This window comes from Pyrgilauda ruficollis, unplaced genomic scaffold (assembly GCF_017590135.1).
Source record: "Pyrgilauda ruficollis isolate IOZ18807 unplaced genomic scaffold, ASM1759013v1 scaffold34, whole genome shotgun sequence".
NCBI classification, from domain to species: Eukaryota; Metazoa; Chordata; class Aves; order Passeriformes; family Passeridae; genus Pyrgilauda; species Pyrgilauda ruficollis.
Window position 1 is genome coordinate 1,366,617 of NW_024524822.1, and position 22,977 is coordinate 1,389,593.

Genomic DNA, 22,977 nt, shown 5'->3' on the forward strand with positions numbered 1-22,977 from the left:
GGGGGCGGCGGCGGGGCCGGGGCGAGGGGTCCGGCCGGAGCTGCCGGGCGGGGAGGGCCGTGCTGTGCATTAGCGGGCCGTGCCGGGGCCGTACGGGGCCTTGCGGAGCCGGGGCCGTGACGTGCAGTCGCGGGCCGTGCCGGGGCCGTGCGGCCGCGCTGACGGCGCTCTCGCTGTGTTCCAGACCAAGTACACGCTGATCGACGAGCAGGACATCCCGCTGGTGGAGAGCTACTCCTTCGAGGTGAGGGCCCCCGCCCGCTGCCCGCGCTTCCCTCGCGTTGTTTCCCGGTGTTTGTGGCTCCCTCCCCGCCCGGGGCTGCCCCGGCCCCGCCGCCGCCCCCCCAGCCCGGCGCTGCCCGGGCTCCCGCTGGAGCTCCGGCTCTTTCCTTCCCTCGTGCCCCGCTGCAGCCAAGCGGCTCCTGGAGGAGCTGTGCCTGAACTCCCCTGACTGGCGGAAAACGAACCAGTTTTAACTTACTGAAGTCCCAGCGTGGAGGCTTCCAAGTAGGAAAAGTTCTGGGTTTTCCTTTTTTTTCTTTTTTTTCTTTTTTTCCCCAATTACACGAACGTTGTTTAAAAACATCTATTTGTTAATTTTGTAGTGGTTTTGTTTTCATACTATTTGTATGCTTTTGGAGAACTGATAATTTGTCCTCCTATGGTTTGGCAAACGTTAAAAATGTTCACTCTGCATTTAGTCTTGGATGAGGAAAACTTGTGTTATTGTAACTGATTATAGGACCAGAAAAAAGGGTTTCCTCTTCATACCCACTGGTAAATGGGTTCTACCAAGGCTTTGAAAGAGAATGATTGCAAAATTTTCAACAAAGAAGGGTTTTTTTGGAGGAGGGGCCATCATCTGGTAAATTTCTGCAGCACAGTGGATGCTTTGGGGCTGCTCTTAGGGGTTTCAGGATTTTGGGCAGTGCTGCTGCCAGAACACTCCCTGTTTGTCCATTCCTCCCCTCTGGCAGCCCCTGTGTCTGTCACTGTGGCGGTAGCACACCCTGACTGTCCCAAATGTATCGAGTTCTTGCTGTGCTTTGTAAGCTTTGAGCACCATCGTGGAGTGCAGGAAGATGTGGAAATGCAGGAAAAATGACAGACCCTCGCCCTCCCAGCGAGGTGGGTGTAGGGGCAGTGCTGGAGCAAAGCCCTGGGGGCTGCCCAGGGGCAGAGTGTGGATCCTGCCCTGAACCCCAGAGCTGCATTCCTGCTGTTCTTTATCCAGGCAGCCCCAGCTCCCCCTGCCCTTTCCCAGCCGGGCTCCACAGGGTCCATCCCCACCACAGCCCCCAGGGACCCCCTTCTCAGGGGCATGGAGGTGCCCGTTGGCTTTTGGCACCCAGAGGTGCCAGCAGCTGGCTCAAGCAGCAGGGGAGTGCTGGGGGTGTCCCCAGCTGGTGTCCCCCCAGAGTGCTGGGGGACAGGCTGGGCTGCCTGGGTCCCCCTGTGGGTTTGGGACAGCTCAGACCCCACTGAGCTCAAGGGACCTGCAGGGACAAGTGTGAAATGTGGGGTCCATCCCCCAAATGTGGGGCCCATCCCAGAGGAGAGGTGCTGTGTGCCCCGTGGCATGCTCTCATGGCCTTTCCCTTCCCTCTAGGCTCGGATGGAGGTGGATGCTGATGGAAATGGTGCTAAAATCTTCGCTTACGCCTTCGACAAGAACCGGGGCCGGGGCTCGGGCCGCCTCCTGCACGAGCTGCTCTGGTGGGTACTGGAGGGAGCAGAAAGCCCAGGGCTCCCTTTGCTGCCCCAGCCTGTGAGGGGTGATCTCTCTGCCTGCAGGAGCCCACGGCCCCTCAGGAGAGTGGCAGACCCAGCCCAGGGTGCCCACAGGACTGTGGTTTGGGGGATCCTCACACGGCACAGCCTGTGGAACATTCCAGGCAGGGAGAGCAGAGGCAGGTTCATGGACACCCTGTTTGCACCTGAGGAATGCTGCCCAGACTTCAGCTGGAGGAAGAACAGGACCTGCACCATTGGATAGGGGAAGACAAACCTTTGACAGTTTGGTGTGGGGCTTTTTGTCTGCTGAGAATTGGCAGAGCACTGGAGAGAGGAAACTCTGGTAACTTAAAACTTTGAGGTGGTTTTTATGGCTTTCTGCAAAACTGCCTGAGGTGTTGCTGCTGATGGTTCATTTCAGCTGCTGCATCTGATTTTCCATACTCTACAAGTCCTTGAAATCCCTCACAGGGTTTACATTAAGTTTCAGGGGCCAATTTCCTCATTTGTGACAGCAGCTCATCCTCTGAGCTAACCTGTTGCTCCTTTGAGATGTTGGTGGGTTTGTACAAAAGGTGGGATCTGCTGAAGAAATCTTATTTATTTTAAAAGCCTTTTTGGAAAAATTAAGTGAAAATTAACTGAAAATTATTCAGTTCCACATCCTTGGAAGTCACAGTACCCAGGATGCCCTGTATCTTTTCACGTTACCTGTTATCCCCTAGAACCAGGCTTTGCACAGGAGGAGGGAGACAGGCAGAATATCAGATTATTATTTCCAGTCTGCTTATTAAATATGGATTTTAACCTGCATCTGTTAATATTTAATCTTATTGCACATAGAACTTTGTTGAAATTATGAAATTGGCTGCAATATATGGAGCAAATCACTGACAGCTGCTGCTAACTGTGAGCCTCACACAGTCATAATTATTATCTGTAAGTAGCATAAACAGCACCTGAAAATAATTCAGGTCAATTGTTGAAGGCTGTGCAAATGATGGCAGCCCAGCTATTTGTTTATGACACAGTCCAGCCATTGCCTCTCCTGGCTTGTTTTACTCAAATTAGGAAGTCATTTGAGCATATTCAGTTAGGAAATTCAAATTGTGTCACTCGAGCATGGGCTGTGGTTAAAAATAAGAGATTGTGTGTAATGGGGATTTTGGAGAGGCACAGAGGGGGGTGTCAGCTGCCAGGCAAGCAGAGCTGCAGCTCTGAAGTTGCAGGCAGATTTCTGGACTAGAAAATATAAAATATCTCTGCAGTTCCTTTTAATTCATCCTGGTCCTGAAGGTGTTGCTGATCTTTAGTTGCAGCTCAGACAGTGCAGGTCAGAGGCTGAGTCTCTGCAGGGGCTGTGAAGGTTCTGCCCCTCCTAAACAGAGCAGTTTTGGGGCTGCTCTGGGCACAAACCAGGACTGGAGAGTGGTGTCAGGTCCTTGGTGAGGAGGGGCAGTGCTGGAGCTTTGCAGCCTGTAAGAGTCAGGAGAGCTGGGCAGAGCCAGGCAGTGACTGCACTTCCAGCCTGGCTCCTTGGATGAATGAAAACCAAAGAACAGTGATTACTGCAGGTGTAAGTTTGTAATTCAGTTGTTCTCTGCTCATGAACCCCCAAAACCATGAAAAACCAACCCAATTGTGGGCCTCTGGTTTAAGGTACAGTGAGTAGCATGTGGTAGATGCAAGTAAAACAGACCTTTTGAATTATTTTTTTTTCTAGTTAAGCAGGTATCTTTGTTCACGTCATGAGGCCCTTGGGATAGAAATCCTGGAGCTGCTGGAGCTGCAGCAGTGACAGGAACCTTCTCCCAGAGCCCTCCTGCTGCCCTGTGCAGAGGCAACTGTGGGATCAAAAGGCATCCAAAGAGCTGGAAATTCCCCACATGAGCTGCACAAATTCTTACAGGGAGAACTTCCTGCTGATTCTTCAGCCTCTCTGGTGCTTGCTGTGATTTCCACATGGAGTCTTTGCTCCCCCAAAGCAGGGTTTGGGTGTCTCTGCAGAAGAGAAGTCTTATCCCCTCATCAGTTCCTGTGGAGCAATCCCAGCTCTGTGTTCTGCTGGTGTAGGGATGTTCCCTGGGGAACAGCAGCAGCAGGGGATTAGTCATAAGTAGCACCAACTGCATGTTCAAAAAGACATCCAGGACCTGATTTCTGGGGGTTTTTGAGGGTTTTTTTTAGAGCACTTGCCATCTTGCTGCCTATAACAGGCTCAGTTCTGGTTCCTGGTGCTTGGAATTGCTGTGTCTGCACTTGTGTTCCAGTCCTGGGCTCTGAGCTGCTGAAATACCAAAAGAACAGAATCCAGATGATCCCTGAAGAGTCTTGGGGGAAGGGTTTTGCCTGGCATCTTGCAGGAGTGCAGGGGGAGGCAGAAGCTCTGGCTCTGCAGGAGTTCTGGCTGCTTTGCTGAGGCTGCTCACAAGGCAGGTTCTCTCAGCCTGTCCTTGCTGCTCCGTTTGGATGAGCTGGGATGGTCAGAGACAGGCCTGGGGAGGGGAGTGCTGTGTTCAAAACTTCCTCGATGTGTGGAGAGGAGGGACCACCCTGAATTTGGCATTGCCAGTTCTGGCACCTCAGTGCAGTGGTTTTTAACACTGACTGCTCACCAGAAGGCCCAACATCCACCTTTACTTAGGCTTTTGTCACTTGAGGCCACAGAAGAGCTGGCAGTGATGTACATAAAGGGGGTTTCATACAAGGAGGTAAAGACCGGCTCATTGTGAGAGGGGATTTGGTCAGAATTTGCTTTTTGGAGTGTTGGGTGCAGATCTGGGCTGTGGAGGAGCAGGGGTAGGTGTGTGCCACTCTGCTGTGCCACCCCAGTGTCAGGGACAATCTCTCATAATCCCCTCTCTTCCCCAACTCCAGCAGTTTCTAAACTCTCATTTAATAAAACCAAAAATATTTCTGAACTTAGTCTTGGAATCCCCTTCCCTTTCCCCCCTGCACAGTCTGTTCTTGCTCTGCACTTCTGTCTCCTCCTCCCAGATTCCTGTCTCCTATCTGTCCCATCTCTCCAGCTGGCACTTTGTCCTAGGCTCGTTCTAAGAACCTTAACTCCTTCCCTGTCTCCATCTGGCTGATGCTCACCTCCAGCAGTTCACCACTTCTTGGAGCCCTCAGGACTCCTGATTCCCTTTGCCAGACCCTCTGCTGGCCTTCAACAACTCAAAAGTACATTACAGCCGTTACTGTAATGGCTTCCCAGTGCCAGAGGGCAGGGATGGATGGGACATTGGGAAGGAGTTGTTCCCTGGGGGGGTGGGGAAGCTCTGGAAGTGTCCAAGGCCAGGCTGGATGGGGCTTGGAGCAGCCTGGGGTAGTGGAAGGTGTCCCTGCCCAGGACAGAATGAGCTGAATTTTAAAGTCCCCTCCAACTCAATCAAGCTGGGATTTTGGGATTTTTCCTTTAGGGCACTTCAGCTGGCTCTGCCGTAGTTTGTTTGTTTTAATGTGTGTAGTTTGGTTTCTTTTTCCCCAGAAGAAGGATTTTATTAGTTTTACCTTCAAAGGGAAGAACTTTTCCCTGTTCCATGGAGGCCCAGCACACTCCCTGGCAGGGGGCTCCAGGCTGTGTTCTCATGCAGGGTGTCCTCACAGGAATTACCTGGTGGGAGCTGGAGCAGTCTGTGTGCAGGTGCTGCTTGTGGCCTCTCCAAGGGGATTCTCCTCATTACATTATACAGTTTTGGGGCATATGTGAAGTGCAAGAGTTTTTCTTACCCCCAGGGTATATGACTTAGACATATCTGGATGGATTTAGACCAAGAATACAAATCCTACATTTTTCATTGTAAGTCACATTGAAATGAGTTTTCTATTCTGCTGGGTAATGCTGAGCTTTATAAAAGTTTAAAAAAGTGGGAATGTTTAAACTCAGGCAAATATCTCTTCAAAATTAAAATAACTATTTGAGCTGAAATGTTCAGTGAAGGCTGAGCAGGACTCGGTGTCCAGGCTGGGCTTGTGGGAAGCTGTTGGGAGGTCTCCGTGAGGGGGTGCTGGGTTACCCTCAGTGGGTGCTGTCAGCTCTGCTTGGTCCTTGTTCTCCTGTGCTGGGAGGTTCCTCATGGCAGAACAATCACAGGGACACAGCCTTCTGTCCAAGCCTTGCATTTCAGCTGGGATGGGGATTCCTGCAAGAAGTGATACCAAAACTTGTCCAGGCATGAGGGTGTTTGACAGTGAGCTGGATGTTTGATGAAACAGAGAGAGGAGAGGTGAAAAGAAGGGGGAAAGGGCAATGGAAACTCTTAGAAGGCAGTAGGGAAGATTCCCCCTGCAGCCATCCTGGCTTAGTCCTGCTTGGGGTTTTGGGCAAGTTTCAGGTGTCTCTTGGTCAATTGTGGAGTAATTTCAGCCTTTCAGTGTGTTACACACAATTGCAGTCTAAAAAGCATTTGCATACTCGGTGAAACCTCCGTCCTGTTGCTGTTCAGAGATGTTTCTCCATAAATAATAAGCCCTGTGACACCACTCCAGTGCCAAACTTGCACAAATCTGTCTGATAGAATTTCCTATGGAAATAATAAGCCAGTGTTGGCACCTTCCAAGGAGCACTATAATTCTATGGATCATTAGCAGTAAATGGAGTAGTAGACTCTGGAACTAAGCAACATGCTTAAAGTGACTCTATACTGTCTTTTGATTCAACTAATTTATAATTGCAACCACCTGCTGGAAAAAGGCACTTTCTCCTGGGAGTTGCCCTGTCTGAAGTAGCCACTGGAGTCTGTTTGCAGCCCAGTGCCAGCAGGTCCCAGCTCACATTGCCTCTGGAATTGCTGTGATCCTTTGTTCTTTAGCTGTTTCTGTTCAGCACTGACCCTCAGGGTGGTTTTGTGTCCTGCAGGGAGAGGCACCGGGGAGGGATTGCTCCTGGCTTTCAGGTGGTGCACCTGAACTCGGTGACCGTGGACAACCGCCTGGACAATCTGCGCCTCGTGCCCTGGGGCTGGAAGCCCAAGGCTGAGGACATCTCTAGCAAACAAAGGTATGGCAGCACCTGGCAGGGGAATGAACATCTCTTCAAATGTTGTCTCCATTCTTTAGTGATTTTTGCCTTGGCAGAGCCTTTTTGATTAAAGCTTGGGTGCTTTACACATCACTGTCCTGGCTGCCTCACCTGGGGCTCGGTCTGTGCTCCTGTCCCACCCATCTCACCCTCAGGGTTGTGCCAGGTGGAGCAGGAATCCCCTGTGCCCTCCCAGCTGGGCAGAGGCTCAGGGCAATCTGCACATCTCACTGCCTTCTGCCCCTCAGGCACCGAAATTCCAGTGGGAGCTGGGAGGTGCAGAATGCTCCTGATGGAAGCTGTGAGTAGGGGTTGGACTCACTCGGGGTGAGTTCTGGGCTCAGCTTCCAGCACCTCTCACCAGCAGCTTGAGGGAGCTTCCCACGGGCTGGGTCTCAGTGATGCCACTCAGCACATCACACTCTTTGTGCCAGGATGGATCTGGATAATCAGTGAATATCCAGACACGGTGGGAGACCCACAGACTTCACATCACGCTTCTCCTGGAACACTTGCAGCAGCAGCTTTAAGATTGGGGTGTTCAGAGCTGATTAAACTGATTCTGAGAAGTTTTATTGAATTACAATACTCTGCATGATTTTGGGGGTTCAAGAACAAGAAACAGACTTCATGCCAGAAATAAATTTTGACTTGATGTGAGTAATTTTGCACAGAATTAACTTTGCTCGATGTAAATGTTTCTTGATTGATACCTTTAAACTTTTGGGTTTTGCACTTAGGCTAAAGTAACCTTAAAAATACCCAATATATGATCTGTATGTGCAGTCTGAGGCTAAATACAATGTTAACCGTATTTATTAATAAATTTGGAACCAGTGTCTCTGTATGATTATTACAAATTGATGTACCAAACTTGTATTTGCTTTTTTTCCAGGGAACAAAGTCTGTACTGGCTGGCAATCCAACAACTTCCTACAGACCCCATAGAAGAGCAGTTTCCTGTCCTGAATGTAACCAGATATTACAATGCTAATGGGGATGTTGTGGAGGAGGAAGAGAACTCCTGCACTTACTATGAATGTCACTACCCTCCCTGCACAATGATTGAAAAACAGGTGGGTTCATAGAGCTGGGAGTGAGCATGGAATGCCTTGGGCTAGTGGTCTAGGGATTTATTTGTTATTTAAAATGTAGAGCTTTATGTGAGCCATTCAGTGGCTAAAAGCAACGATTTTCTTCCACTCAGGTTTTCTTTGGCCTGAACCTCCAGACCCTGTGATAGTTTTCAGTTGGAGGGAGTGTGGGTTTGAGTTGGAGCAGTGGATGTTATGGGGCTGCTGGGAGGAGGGTGATTTCTGCAGAGTGCACAAAAAGCCAGGTGGGAGCTTTCCTGTAGGGAGCAGAGCTGGGATGAGTGAGCAGCTGTGTGAGGCAGCAGGAAGCATTGTGGGAGGGTTTGGATGGTTGTGGAATCAAAAAATAACCTGGTTACCATTTCCTGAGGTGAAGGTGAATTGCAGTGGCCTTCATTCAGGGGAGAGCTGGGAGGAAGAGTTCTGCTGGAGGAAGATAAAGCAACATCAGGAGTGAGAGAATGAGCTGTGCAAGGGCTGTGCCCCTGTCACACAGATGCCTTATCTATAAACAAGGGCTTTTCTTGTGATAGCAGATGCTGAGTAGGCTAAACCCATTGTGTTCCACTTTCTGCTTTGGGGAAGGGAACATTTGCAAAAATGATCTCAAATTCCCTGTATTTGAAACAGAGGCAGCTCTGCCTTTTATTTGGGTCTGTGCCCAAAAGCTCCTTGGATAACAGTAACTTTGGCAATGGCTGAGCTTATGCAGCCCTCCTGATAATTTCTGAATTTCAGGTGTTTGTAGTTGAAAACAGAACTTAAGTTGACAAAACAGCAGTATTGTGACAAATGTGTGATGCTCTAGTATTTTGTCTATTAAGCCCATTTTAAAAGAGCAAATGTACAGCCACAGAAATTGCTTCAAACCCTTCTGGTTTTCTGAAACTCATGGTGGGGTGTTTGTGTTGCATAGAATCCCAGACTGGTTTGGGTTGGGACTTTAGAATTCATCTCATTCCATGGGCAGGGACACCTTCTGTTATCCCAGGTTGCTCCAAGCCCCTCCAGCCTGGCCTTGGACACTTGCAGGGATCCAGGGGCACCCACAGCTTCTCTGGTCACCCTGTGCCAGGGCCTCCCAGGAAGGATTTCTTCCCAATATCCCTCTCACCCTGCCCTCCTGCAGTTCAGGCTGTTCAGCCTTGTCCTGTCATGGAAGACCTGATCATGAAGCTCCTTGGGAATGCTGTTGGCTCCTCTTGGGAAAGCTGCTGGGGTGTCCCCCGGGAGTGATGCTGGGGCTCTCCTGGCCCTGAGCAGCCCCTCTAACGCCACCTTTTGTTCCCAGTTACGCGAGTTCAACATCTGTGGGCGCTGCCAGGTGGCGCGGTACTGCGGCTCGCAGTGCCAGCAGAAGGACTGGCCTGCCCACAAGAAGCACTGTCGGGAGAAGAAAAGAACCTTCCAGCAGGAGCTCGGCCCAGAGCGATGACCGGGTGGCAGAGGCCTCTCAGCAGCAGGATTCCTTCCCAAAGGCATTGGACTCTTGCTTTTGCACAGTATGACAGACTGCTTATCAAAGCCAGAGGCACTGAAGAAAAACCCTGTGATGCTTGAGCAGAATGGCTGACTGGACTAAGCCAGCTCTGACTGGTGCTGTGGAAAGGGATCGGGTCTGCCCTTCCAGTATTATATTCTCAAGCAAAAAGACTACTGTGGAGCTCCAGGCAGGAAGCTTCTCATTATTTATATGTTAATACGTTTGTAAACTCATGTACAGTTTTTGTTAGGAATTCTTGATAGCACTCATTAACTGTAATGTTCAGATGAGAACATGTTGTTGGCCTAAAAGTTAAAAAAAAAGAAAAAAAGTCATGTAGCAAAAGCTTTTCCTCCCATGTGGCAGAAGTGTCTGTGGCAGTGCCAAGGCCGGCGGGGCAGGCTCTGGCATCAGCACTTACTCTGGAGAACTCTGCATGGAAGCTCTATTTAAAAAAATACAAACAAAAAAAGAGCAAACAAAGTAAAGGTTGGAATGAATCCATGTCTGCTCTCTGGCTTTTTCCCCTTCCCTTCCAGCTGCCTCCAGAGCTCAGTCACCCTGGCTGCTGGCAGTCCCTGCAGGCAGGAGCAGTGCCCCAGGATCTGGTGGGACCCTCTGGGATCTGAGTCCAGGCTCTGCAGCCAGGGCTGCCTCCCAGGGGCTGCTGGAGATGGCCTTGGAGCAGCCAGGATTTCCAGGGAGCAGGATCAGCTTTCTGTTCCAAAGCCCTTGCACAGAAGGCAGTGGTAGGGGAGCTCAGGTAGCAGCTGTGTGTGGATGTGGCTGCCCTCGTGGCTTCCCCATTGCATAGGAAACACTCCAGTCATATGCAGAGATGTTTAAATATCTAATGTTGGGTAATTTGAATTATTTATTCACATTTTTGAGAGTTGTCATCAATCCAAGAATCATTTTTTTATTTTTTTTTAATGTAGTAATGAGTAAAAGTAGTATGGGAGGAGGATTTCCCTTGCAGAGCACATGCCTGTTTTTCTTTTAATGAATAACCATTTTCTATATAATTTTTGCCTTAGAAGTGTAAGGAACATCAGTTGAGTTTCCCGAAGAGCTAAATGGATAATTTAGTGCCAGGTGTTAGTCTTGCTTCACAGTAGAAGGTTGTGAGCTGCTGAGAGCTTAATGCAGAGCCTTTCTTGGAGTGCTTAGTGAAAAATTTTTTGTAAAAGCCGTTTAGAATTTTGATTTTTCAATCAGGATTCACTTTGCCACTTCATGTTGCAATGTTGGTCTTGCTTGTATTCAATTTGTTAGAAAATTGATCTGCTGTGGACTTCCAATATTATATTCTGTTTCTAATATCTGCATAGGAAGTTCTGAATTATTAATATTTGGGTGGGTTTTCATCCTTTGGCTTTAAGCATCTTGGGAAATAGCAAAAAACTTTTGAAGCTTCCTGCTGGAAGTTCACTTGAAGGCACTTGCTTGAGTTGCCACTCTTAAACCACAGTTGTACTGTAACTTTTCTGTTCAGGCAGCCCAAAATGCCCTTCAGTATGACAAAACCAAGCAGGACCCAATCAAATTTTCCTGTAATGGGTAATCTTTTTTTTTTAAGGAAACAAGAATTCTTTCCTTGAAGTGAAATGCAGTTTTTGATTAATATAGAATGGGACATAAGGAATATTTTGTTCATTATTTGAGGTAATCCATTGGATGGAGCAGAAGTATTGACTTTTTTCCCTTGCCTGTTTAAAAGGCTGCTATTTGTCCTGCCAGTTTTCCATTTTATTACCAGGAATCATGTTTATCAAAACAAAGTGCAGTCTTAGAGCCCTTAAACACTTGGGCAGCACCAAGCAGGGAAAAGTTGGTGCAGATGCTTTAATGCTGCTGCAGTGAGGACAAGCACAGGCTGCAGCCCAAGGCCTGGTGGGGCACTGGGGAAATTCCTCTGAGGGAATCAGGGACAGGTGGGACTCAGGGAAGGGGGAGACAGAGCCAGGATGGAGGTGCTGGGGCAATCCCACTTCCTGGGAATGTGGGAGGGTGGGGTGCAGCAGGAGGGGAGATGCCCACAGGGTTAAAGGGCTGTGGGACCAACCCAAGTGGAAAGAAACTGCCCAGACATCCTGCAAAGGCTCGGAGATAACACCTGTGTGTGTGATCTGTGACTCCAGACTGTCCTTGTGCCAGAGCACAGAAGTGGCTACAGGGATTTTGACTCTTGGGAAGGTCTTAGGGGCTGCAGTAAACACCTCCCTGCCTGCTGGGGGGAGGTTGTGTGATCAGTGATTCTGGCACATCTTGGCACGTACAGACATCTTCCCTCTCAGTGAGGAGGGGCAGAAAGGAACTGGAAGGTGGCAGCTCCCCAAGCCACCCCTGAGGATGAAGCTCTTGCAAAGGCCCTCCTTACCACAGAGAACCCCAGCTGGCAGGGATATCTCTACATGGACAAGTATGTAAAAACCCAGGATTGGAGTCATTTATCTGGGAGCAGACCTGGACAGTTCTGATCAAGAATTGATTTTCCAGGGGCTTCCCCCGATGGAGATATTCTTCATCCAAGTTATTTCCTGCAGGGAAATCTGGTAAATCCAGCTCAGGGCAGGAGGCTGCAGCATCCCTGATGCTGGCTGTAACAGGGCTGCACACTCCCTGTAAACACACTGTGAAATGCTGATACAGGTACCTTCCAGTGCTCCTTCCTATCCAAGTAGGGTGACATCACCAATCCCAATGTGCAGAAAACACAACTGGAAATCCTGGCTGGCTTAAGGAATACCAAATATGAAATATAGTAGATTGCAGGGCTTGGTGTTCTGATACTTGTACCTTGAAAACACCATCAGGTTATAGTCTTAGTTTTCCTTTGTGACTTAATTTTCAATGAAACTCATGGTAAAAGGAGCAGCTTTTTTCAGAAAGACTGAAATGCTTATGGGAGGCATGGAGATGGTGTAAGACACCACATGGGCCAGGAGCAAAGCTTCACCACCTAGCAAAACAGCACTGAGAGCAAAAGGAGGCTGGTGTGATTAAACAGGAGCATGTGGGATACTCAGAGTAAGAAGAAATCCTTTGTAAACTGAACCTGTGTCCAAATGTGAGAGATGGAAAGAATAACATTTGGCAGGTGAAATGTAGTACAAGAAAGCAAACAAACCAACCCAGCAAAATAATGCAAAGAAAAACAGAACATGAAAAATATTCAAGTAATAAAACTTGCATGAGTAGTTTTGGAAAAATCAGGAGCAGGGGAACTACTGGAGTCAGCAGAGACTGATGCACAGCAAAGGGAAGGGCTGACCTGAAGATGAAAGCCTCAGCAGAAGAAAATCCAGTGACTTGTTTGCATATGTGTTCCCTGTGAAAGAACTGGTGGAGTTCACACAGGAACACTTCCATATGGAGAGCTCCACGGGGAATCTGCTCAGAACAGAAGTGCTTTCAGGAGAGATTAAAGTTCAGCTGAAATGAGCAGCAACAAGTTGCCAGGAGCAGACAGTGCCACCTACGGCTCCAAGGGAGCTCAGGGATGAACAAGCTGAGCTCCCAGCTGGGATGGCGACCTCTCCCTTGGTACAATATCACAGCAAATGTCACAGCAGCTTCTGGAAGGAATTTCAAACTACAGCCACCTGCACTTTGTGAATTCATGGATACTGTGATGCAGCACCAATGGCTGAATACCGAGGAGGAGTCAGTGTGGGTTCTGTACAGGGAAATCATGCTTTAAAACTTTAGTGGAATTGCTTCAATTCCAGGCATCAGCAAGGTGGGTAAAGGGGATTTGGTTGGGACAGTGTGAACTGCATTTAATGATGACTTTGCTCAAGGCACTTAAGGAAGAAAAGCTGCTGGTCAAAAAGGGAAATGTCATATAGACAAGTGTTTAAAAGACAGGAAAGGAAGAGTAGAAGGGAGGGTTTTTATGGTGGTGGGAAGTAAACAGCTGGATGTCCAATATATTAAAAAAAAAATTAGAAAAAGGGTAACGTATAATGAAACTGACAAGATCCACTGATTATATTATTCAGTGTAATGATAATATAATAAAGGTTGAATGAAATGCAGAAGGATTAGAGAGTGGGAGATGAAATTCAGTGTCAATAAATGTAGGGTTGATTATGGGAAAACAGCAAACGGCCCGGCCTCGGCTGACTTCACTCAGCAACGAGACCTTTGGCTCTGCAGGATTTCCGCCAGGGAACGGCGGCAGCGCAGGCGGCGGGAGAGGAGGGAGTGCAGGGAGCAGAACCGCCGCGGGACGGCTGCGGGCGCATCCCGAGGGTGCAGGGCCCGCCCTCCGACGGGGAAAGGACTGAGGGGAAGGGAAAGGCTCAGGGCAGCGACCAGGAGCGCTGCGAGGGCCGGAACAGTGCGCAGGAACGGCGGTACCAGCCCGTGTCTCCTCGGGAAGTGCCGGGGTGGGGAAGGTCTCTAAGCGAGGCGCTGGGAGGATGGCGAGGAAAGGCTGATCCCGGATTTCTCTCGTGAGCAGCTGCCGGGTTCAGGGCAGAGGTTCCTCACCGCAGCCCCTTCCCTCGGTAAGGACGCGCTGGGCCGGAGCTCGGACAGGCAAAGGCAACCCCAAAACCCCGGCGGAAGCCTCACGCGTGCCGGCAGCCCGGCCGGGGGAAGAGGCGGCTCCGCGGGGGCAGCTCCGCCCCGGGCCCGCCCTGACCGGGAAGCAGACGGGCGGCGGCCCCTCCTCCCCGCAGCCTCCTGGGAGCCGCCCCGGCGGCGCAGCAGGGCCCGGCCCGCGATGGCCGCGCCGTGCCGGACGCGCACGCTGCAGGTGGTGGACACGGAGTTCAGCGCGGACGCGGTGGAGTGGTGCCCGGTGGAGGGCTGGCACAGCATCCTGGCCTGCGGCACCTACCACCTGCGGCCGCCCGACCAGGTGAGCCCGGCCCCGCTCCGGGGCGAGACCCGGCTCCGGCCGGTCCCGCTACCGAGCGAGTCCACGTCCCATCCCCGCCCGGCCAGCGCCTTTCCGGGGCGAGTCCACGTCCCCATCCCCGTCTCTGCCCGGTACCGCTCCAGGGAGAGCCCCGGCCCCATCCCTGGCCGACACCGCAGCAGGGCGAACCTCCGTCCCCGCCTGACCCCGCTCCGGGGCGAGCCCCATCCCCGGTCCTGCCGGTCCCCGCGGCAGAGCCGTGCCTTGTCCCGGCTGGGGCGGCTCGAGGCGGGGCAGAGTGGCCCCTCCGATGAGCGAGGCTGCCCCGATGGGGGCTTTCATCCCTCAAGGCTGGGACTGAACAAGTGCGAGCCTCAGCCCTGCTCCTCGCTCCTAGCAGGATCCCGGGTGCGGGGGCAGAAGCGCGGCTGAGCTTGCCCTTTCCTTTCCCGTGTTTGCCACAGAGCGATTCCCGAGGGAGCAATGGGGCCTGTGACCGGACGGGGCGGCTCTACCTGTACCACTACAACGAGGATCAGCCCTACATCCCGCTGACCGAGATCCAGCGCATCGACACGGCCGCCATCCTGGACATCAAATGGTAACTCTGACCCGGCCGGGCTCGGTGCCACAGCAGCACGCGCTGCTCCCCCCGGCATCCTTTTTTGGCATGGCAGCAACAGCAATAGTTACTAATGGAACAGTTCCTGACTTCTTGGAGGGAAATACTTTCCAGTTTGTTCCAATGAGCAAAGACTGCCTTGTTTCTGTTTTATACTTTCTGCTCACTTGACTGGTCGTGACTTTGTACTTCATTTATTTATATAATAACATATAGTAGATCTCCCTTGTATAGAATCCCCTCCTTGCAGGTGTGTGGGAGCTTGAGGAGCCTTAGATTTTCTTAATATGAAATTTTTTTAGTCACATACCTTTTCCTTTTGCATGTTGGAATGAAAGTTATGGCTTTGCTCTCTTTCTAAAATGCAAGAAAGATGGACATTGGAGACTTGTTTAACTTGGTCTTTTAGGTGCCACATTCCTGTTGCAGAACATCCCATGGTTGGCATCGCAAACTCCACAGGTGCTGTGGAATTTTACCACCTGACTGGAAGTGAGGTGGGTGGATGCAGTGCCTGCTGCTGCTGAAGCTGGTTTTAACCCATGTTTGCTACATCTCTACATTTCCTAGTAGTGTGTATAGGCTTGCAGGAAAGCTGGTTTCCGTGGCTTCCTCAGCATGCTTAGCTTTTTAAATATTTCTTTTGTCTTCTGATAATGTTTGTTATAAATTCTATTAACTTTTTCATGGTGCCAGACAGTTGGGTTGGGCTCTACCCACCTGCAAAGTTGGGGAAGAGAGGCAGGAGGAGGGAAGAAGCAAACCCTGGAAACAAGTATGGCCTAACTGGGAAACATCAGAAAGTGCAAAGCTGGTAAAAGAGGGAGGATTTTTGGAGTGGGGTTTCTTTTGGTGGTGAGAGAAGAGGGTGATCTGAGCCATTCTCACAGACCAAAGAAAGCAGAGGCCAGTCTGTAAGGGAATTCAGCAGTCAGGTCATCACTTCTGCTGCACTTCATCACTCCCTGGGAAGCAGCAGAATTTAAGGGAGGTTTGGTGGGAGATGAGCAGCAGAAGGGTGGGATCCTGTGTGTGCACGTTTGCTCCTCAGCCAGCACTGGACGATTGTACAGTGCTGTGGGACATTTCATTGCTCCGTTAGTGTGGGACCCTTATTTGCTCATCAGTCTCTGGAAAACCTGCTGTGGGAAGCAGTGCAGCTGTCATTATGTGCCTGCTGTCTTCCCAGTCTTAATCCACTCCTTTTGTTTCTAGTAGAAGAACAGCTGCATGTTGGAGCCACGCTTCAGGGTGGATCTCGGGACACAGCGACTGGCCTTGTCCTTGGACTGGTCCACTGGACGAGAGCAGTGGTGAGGATGGGAGATGGAGGCTGGGGCTGGAGGCCAGGGTGTGTGGGACAACTTTCAGAAGTTGAAGGCTTGGATGAAGCAGTTTTTAGTGATTTTGACTTTCTTAATCCCAGCTGGCTCCCTGGTCCTGCTCTAGAAGTAGCTGTTTCCAGAGCAAAGGTAACAAACACAAACAGTGTGGCCACTGAAACAGGAGCAGAGACTAAACCAACAACAGATGGGAGGTTGTGCTCTGGGGAATGGCAGCAGGTGAGCCAGGGATGTGTCTTCTGCTGCCTTTGTTAAAAGGAAAGACCTGAACGGGATGCAAATGGAGCCACTGGTTCCAACTCTGCTCTTAGAACAGCTGAAATTTTAGTGTGAAATTCTCCTTAAGAACTGCTAATAATAGCACATGTAGAAAGTTTAATCATGGGTTAGTGAGAAACAGGAGAGAATTGGTTTGGAAGTGGCTCCTCTTTCTCTCAACGGCTCATACATGAGCTTTCAGAATCAGCATTGCTGTGTGAAATAAGCTGAATTAGCTGTACCTTGAAGGCAGGGGGGTGCTAATGTGTTCTGCAGGTGCAGATGAAGAGTGGTGCCTTTGGTGTGAGGCTGGAAAAGCAGGGGGATCAGGCAGTCATTGCTTAATGCTGTAGGGCAAATTTGCTAATTAAAGCTGTTTCTGTGTGTGCTAATGTGTTAATGAGTAAGTGGAATTGCCAGTTAGACTTCCTTGTTACATTCCTCCTTTTTGTCTCTGTCGTTCATGATAAAAGGTTGTTGCCATGATGAAATACCTCTTTAAACCTGTTACTGTTGTCACTTGAGAGACCAGTAACTTCTCCTAGAAGCCAAATGTACATTGTTCACATCTCTGTAGGAAGGGGGTGGCCCTGTATCTCTTATGTGGGAATTTGGGAGATTCAGTGTGGTTGAATCATTTGATACAGAACTGGAAAGAAGCCCCAGGCCACCAAAGCAGTGCCTGCAGTTGCAGGTAACCAAACCTGCAAAGAGACCTAGTTCATGTCAGGGAATGCCAGAAAATCTGTGCACTGGGAATTGCAAAACATTTGCCAGTGCTCCAAGGTCATTGTGTCTAGAAACTGTAACTGTACTGTGGCACAGGAAGAGAGCAGGAAAGGTCAGGATCAGCCAGTGCTTTGGGTTTCAGTGATAGCAAGGAAATAAAACATCTCTTTGTACTCCAGAAGAGGGAAAAGGCTCTGAAAGGGCATTGTCAGTCTGACTTGGAGAAAAAAAAAAGAACCCTCTTCAAATGGAATTTGTTTACTGATGTAATGTGAAGCATGTAAGAAGTCAAGTTTTGCATCTCTGAGAAAGATGAGAGCCAGTAGTGGTTCTTTCCCTGACCTGGGAGTTGAGTGCTTACTCCCTGTGAGAACAGGGAGTGGTGGTCACTGGGACAGGTGATTTTAAGATGAAGCTGAAAAGAATTGTATGAATGTGTCATTCCTGTCAGTTTCTGCCAGTGATTATTTGAATCGAAATATTTGATTGCTGCAGTAATTCCCAATGTTTTTTGTGTACCCTGCTGTAGTGGATGTCCTTTAAGAGTGATCAGCAGTGATTCAGAGGGGAAGCTGAATCTTTTCTCCATAGATGAATCTGCTCCTTCTGTGCATGTCCTGAACCAGTGGGAAGCTCACAAATTTGAGGCCTGGATTGCTGCTTTTAATTACTGGGACATTGATATCGTGTATTCAGGTCTGTATGGGCTGGGGATCTCCTTAGGTACTGTTGGGGAGGGGGCCCCTTGTTTGGGGATGTGTTCCTTGGGTTTTTACTTTACAGGGTTGGGTGAGCTGCTTGCATCACCTCTTGAAAGAGCAGGGTCCTCTGATTAGGGGTGAAAGGCTTAATTTCTTGATGGTGGGAAGTGGTTGGAGTTAATTAGGAGAAACTGTACCCTGAAAACTGTACTTTGGGTAGCTATTGGCAAAAAAGATATTCTCCTGCAGTATGCTAAGAGCCAGAGAGCTGTTTGAGTCCAGTCTTTATGACTTCTAACTCTTTTTCTTACCAAAGAGGAGGGTATCAGCATACTGATACCACTTGCATTTTCTGTGGTGATGAGTGTTGGGAGCCTGATGTGATTTTTTTGTGTGTCTGTTAAATTCTGTGAGATCCCAGGGCAGGAAAGCATCAGCTCTGTGTCACAGACTGCCCTGAGCAGGAAGGGACCACCAGGATCATCAATCCAACCGCTGTCCCTGCCCAGACCCCCCAACAAGCCCACCCTGGGCATCCCTGGCAGCGCTGTCCAAAGGCTCCTGGAGCTCTGGCAGCCTCGGGGCCGTGCCCATTCCCTGGGGAGCCTGGGCAGTGCCAGCACCCTCTGGGGGAAGAACCTTGCCCTGAGCTCCAGCCTGAGCTGCCCTGGCCCAGCCCCAGCCGTGCCCTGGCTCCTGTCCCTGTCCCGGAGAGCAGAGATGGGAGCTGCCCCTCGGGAGGAGCTGCAGACTCTTGGCACTGCTTTGCTCCACTCTCAGGGCTGGTGCTGAGGGTCACACTGTTTTGTCCCCGGGCAGGAGGGGATGACAGCCTGCTCAAGGGCTGGGACACCAGGTGCAGTCCGGAGGCTCCAGTCTTCACCAGCAGGAGGTGAGTGAGACCTGTCCACGCCCAGCCCTCCAGCAGTGGCGTGGGAACACCCGCTGCTGCCCTGCCCCTGCCCAAGCCACTGAATTTGGAGATGTGCAGTGATAGTGGATCCTGCTTCTGCCTCTCGTGGGAAGTGGAGGCATCTATTAGTTTTTTTCATCAGAACAACTTTAGGTTGAGGCTTTCTTCTCTATGTCCTTTAACACAATAAAGCAAGTGCTGACTTCCACATGTGAAGAAGGTGACAGTTTCTTTCTAAAAAACGATCCTGATTTACACTTTTATTTTGGCAATTTTTGTGTGTGTTAAATTTGGACATATTATTGTGAATGCTTTTTAGAAAATATTTTGTTCTCCACTGTTTAGTTGTTTGAAGTGATCTCTTTTCTCTCTTATTTTAAAAAAATTGTTAGAACAATATACACAGCTCTAGTGGAATTCTGTATGTAAACTTAAATTACACTGGGAACTATGGCTATGGAAATACTAATTTTGGGAGTAAAGTCTCCTGGGAATGGAGTTGTTCCGCTGGAATTCTTAGGGCCTTTGAGCAGGAGTTTATGGGGTAAATATTACTAGAAAATACTTGTGCTGAGAGATGGTGTGAATAGAAGTCTTGTCCCTGGGAAGGCTGTTGGACTGTGTAGATGAAACTCTGCTTGGGTATAGGTCACTGGACTGAAATTTTGAGCTTACCTCTCCTGAGACACCTTGATGAAATAGTGTGAACTCAAAATCCTTGAAATTCATGGAAGAAGCCCTTCTCAAATTGCTGTCTCTTCCCTCTGCAGACATTCCATGGGTGTGTGCAGCATTCAGTGCAGTCCCCACCGAGAGAATCTCCTGGCCACAGGCAGGTGAGTCCCTTCCAGCTGCTCTCCCCTGGTGTACCCAACCTCCTCTGTTACGTGAACATGCTGCTGCCTCTGCAGAAATTCCCAAGTGGTGCAGAGCATGTGGTCTTTCCTACCTTTCTTCTGTGCCCTGACCTGGCTGTGCTTTCTGCCTGTTTGTGGCGTGTCCCCAGCTATGACGAGCACGTGCTGCTGTGGGACACCAGGAACATGAAGCAGCCTCTGGCTGACACCCACGTGGAAGGTGGGGTGTGGAGGCTGAAGTGGCACCCCACGTGTGACTTCGTGCTCTTGGCAGCCTGCATGCAGAGTGGCTTCAAGATCCTCGACTGCCGTGGGAGCCTGGGTGAGTGTGCAGGGACCAGAGGTGCTCCAGGGCTGCTCTGCTGCGCTCCTTCGCTGCCTCCAGGTTCATGGGGAGCTCCAGCTCTTGCTGGAAGGATTGAGATGGTGTTAATAGCCATAGGCTTCTGTTCCAATTTGAGATAACTTCCAGCTTTTCCACATCTGTGCACTCTCTTGGCCTGCTTGGTTGTGCCAAGACCCTGTCACTATCTGTGTAAATCTCTCATAACTTCTTTTCACGGGAGGAAAGCCTTTGTGTTTGGTCTGAGGGCACAACCATTCTAGGTTTGTGTTCATTGTGATGGTTCAGAGAGGTGCTTCTGTCAGGTGGTGCTTTCCTGTGAGTAGGAGTCACTGACCTGCTGGGGAATCAGTTATTGCCTCAGGAAGGAAGTGCTTTGCAGCCTGGTTAATCCAAAATAACATGAATAAGCTCTTCGTGTGAATGATGAGGTGGTTCCATGGTGGAAAAGCTGTTTGGGTTCACATTACAAATGCAGTCTGACAGAGGATGGTTGGCTTCCTGGGTTTTTCAGACCCTGGCCAGATTAGGAAATGAGGATGGCATTTCTCCTGTGTGGGGAAGGAAGGAACTCACTGTGAGAGTCAAATGCTGAAAGCTGACAGGAAGAACATCTGCAGTGTATTAATAACCAGGACCTGGCAATCTCCCAGGTGTGTTCATGGCTCAGTGAAGGTTGTGGTATGATCAGTCTTGTCTGTCTTGAGCCTTTGTAGGCACTTTGCATAATGATGCTCTTTAATCTCATGCATGTTAAACCCTCTTCCTCTCTGCTACTGACCCAGGAGGAATCAAGGCCATTGAGAGGTGGCTGAAAAATGGTCAGTACCTCATTCCTCCTGGAATGCTTCACTCAGGGGTGAAGAAGGGAATAACCAGAGAACTCTTCGCATGAGACACAGCCAGTGTCACAACCCACGATTTGATTTCTAAGTAATTTCATTTGTCCTTTTTTTTTTTTTGAAGCGGAAAACACAGAGGAATGTATCATCCTGTCATCCTATGTCCTGCACAATTCCTTGGCCTACGGGGCTGACTGGTCAAGGCTGTGTCCAAGGGATTCCTTGCCTGCAAGCCAGGACCTTGCTGCTGCGTGCCAGCCTTCGGAGGAGCTCGTGGGAGCATCAGGGCAAGGAGACGAGAGGCTGAATTTGCAGGTCCAGAACCTGAAGATAATTTATGAGTCTCCTACAGCTACTTTTGATGTAATCCTGGATGAGGAGAGTGAAAGCCCTGCTGTGGCACTTGCAGCAGAGACAGGGCCAAAGCTGGCTGGGGATCCTGGACTGGTCAGGGGCTCTGGTTTAAAGGGAGGTTTAGATTTGGCTGCCCAGGGGGCAGATCTGGGGTCAGCCAGTGGCTCTGCCTCAGGAGCCAAGAGACCCAATGGAATGGGCCTGGACAGAGGCTGTGACTCAGCCAGGTCTCCAGACAGCCCCAAAGAAATGAGCATTGTGGCCACTTGTTCTTTCTATGACAACATCCTCCATGTCTGGAAGTGGGAGATGAGCCTGGTGACCCCTCCAGATGTGCCAAGTCCTGGATCTCCATCTGAAAGAACAGCTGAAAGTTTGCATTGACCAGTCCCAATGGAAGAGGGAGGAAAACTCCTGAACTGAGAGTGACAGCTGAACTTAATGCCCTAATTTCTGCTGGGCTTTCCCATCTTACTGCTGAGCTTGGGAGTCCTTCGAGGCCAACACTGATGGGATTCCTGATGTTTTATTTTCAGCACAGAGGGAAGCCTTTGCTTAGAGGCCTGTGGTCATGGCCAGACAGGTTTATTTAGTTTTTCCCTTAATGTCCCAGTTCCAAGTGGAACAGCCCTCCTCTCACAGGCTGCTGCTTTGTACCTCAGATCTGAATCCTTTCAAGGCTGGTTTGCATTTCATAATGGATCTGTTAAGCCTTTCTCCTTCCCTTACAAACCAGACTTGACCACGCTGCTGTGCAGACACAGTAAGTGATCAGAAGGTTTCCTGAATGTCTCAGAAAGGCCCCTGAGCAGAGGCTTGGCTGTGTGATGGCAGAAGAGCTCAGACAGGCCAGATGCACTGCAATGTGCTCACGGTGATGTTTAACAGAGAGAAGTTCTGGTTCAGAAGGAAGTGCAGACTGTGTGATGGGGAAGTGCTGTGGGATCCTCCTTGTGAGGATCCTGGTGCTTTTCCATCATTTTCCATCACTCATCACCTGACTGCAGACTCCTTCATCATTCCCAGCTGAGCACACCCTGGTTCAGATAAATCCTGTAGTGACCCCACCATGTTTTAGTGCCACTCAACCACCCCCATGGCCTCTCAGTATTCAGCTCATTCTTTCTGCTCTCCACAGAGCCACCTTTAGGTCCAAAGTCAAGCTCAGTTTTTAAAAGGTGAACAGCTTTAAGATCAAAACCTCCAAAAAGTATAAGCGGTGTTTCTTGACATCTTTTTAAATTTAAAATAAGTACAGAAACCAAAATCTTAACAGCATTGCCCTAACTACCTCCAGGAATGGCTGCAGGATTTCTCATGGTTGCTCCATTAGCTCTCTTTTTTTCACTGTGAAATATCAGCAAAACACTCTTTCTGGAACATTTCCTCTATTCCTAGAAACAAAAAACCAGCTTAAACTAGATCAGTAACTTTTAGCTTGCGTGGTTTGTCTTTGAGGGTCCTAAAGAATGATTTGTCTGGAGGGAAAGAAACACCAGCAACAGGTCTCTGTGTAACAGTGCTGCAACTAAATGAGGTGCAGCAGATGAGAACTTTGCTGCTTTGAAACCCCCTTCTCAAGGGTGAATGTGTATTTTAGCAAACATTCTGGAGCACTGTTACATGAAGATTCATATTAGTAATGAAAACAAGAGCTTTTGCTAGAGAAAAAACATGCTATTTTTGGATGTTTCTACAATAAAACAAATATAAGTGATTTATCTTTTTTTGGTTGTTTTGAGTTTTAAAAATCAAATTAGTTGCTAGTCCTTATGAGGACGTTCTGCCCTGCCCTGAGATGGCTCGGGCTT

General features: G+C 49.5%; 2 protein-coding genes across 2 annotated transcripts; both read left to right on the forward strand.

Moving 5' to 3' along the window:
• Positions 1 to 69: 69 nt before the first annotated feature.
• Positions 70 to 10,656, forward strand: ZMYND19 (zinc finger MYND-type containing 19). The gene is made up of 5 exons (XM_041475163.1): positions 70 to 244; positions 1,610 to 1,716; positions 6,596 to 6,736; positions 7,653 to 7,833; positions 9,143 to 10,656. Exons 2-5 carry the CDS (start codon positions 1,616 to 1,618, stop codon positions 9,284 to 9,286), a joined length of 567 nt encoding a protein of 188 aa, XP_041331097.1. The 5' UTR covers positions 70 to 244; positions 1,610 to 1,615; the 3' UTR covers positions 9,287 to 10,656.
• Positions 10,657 to 13,519: 2,863 nt separating this feature from the next.
• On the forward strand, positions 13,520 to 22,883 carry DPH7 (diphthamide biosynthesis 7). Its single transcript, XM_041475162.1, has 9 exons — positions 13,520 to 14,204; positions 14,669 to 14,805; positions 15,236 to 15,323; positions 16,045 to 16,139; positions 17,686 to 17,852; positions 18,677 to 18,749; positions 19,541 to 19,606; positions 19,777 to 19,949; positions 20,937 to 22,883. The coding sequence occupies exons 1-9, from the start codon at positions 14,067 to 14,069 to the stop codon at positions 21,548 to 21,550; spliced, it is 1,551 nt and encodes a 516-aa protein (XP_041331096.1). The 5' UTR covers positions 13,520 to 14,066; the 3' UTR covers positions 21,551 to 22,883.
• Positions 22,884 to 22,977: the final 94 nt, after the last annotated feature.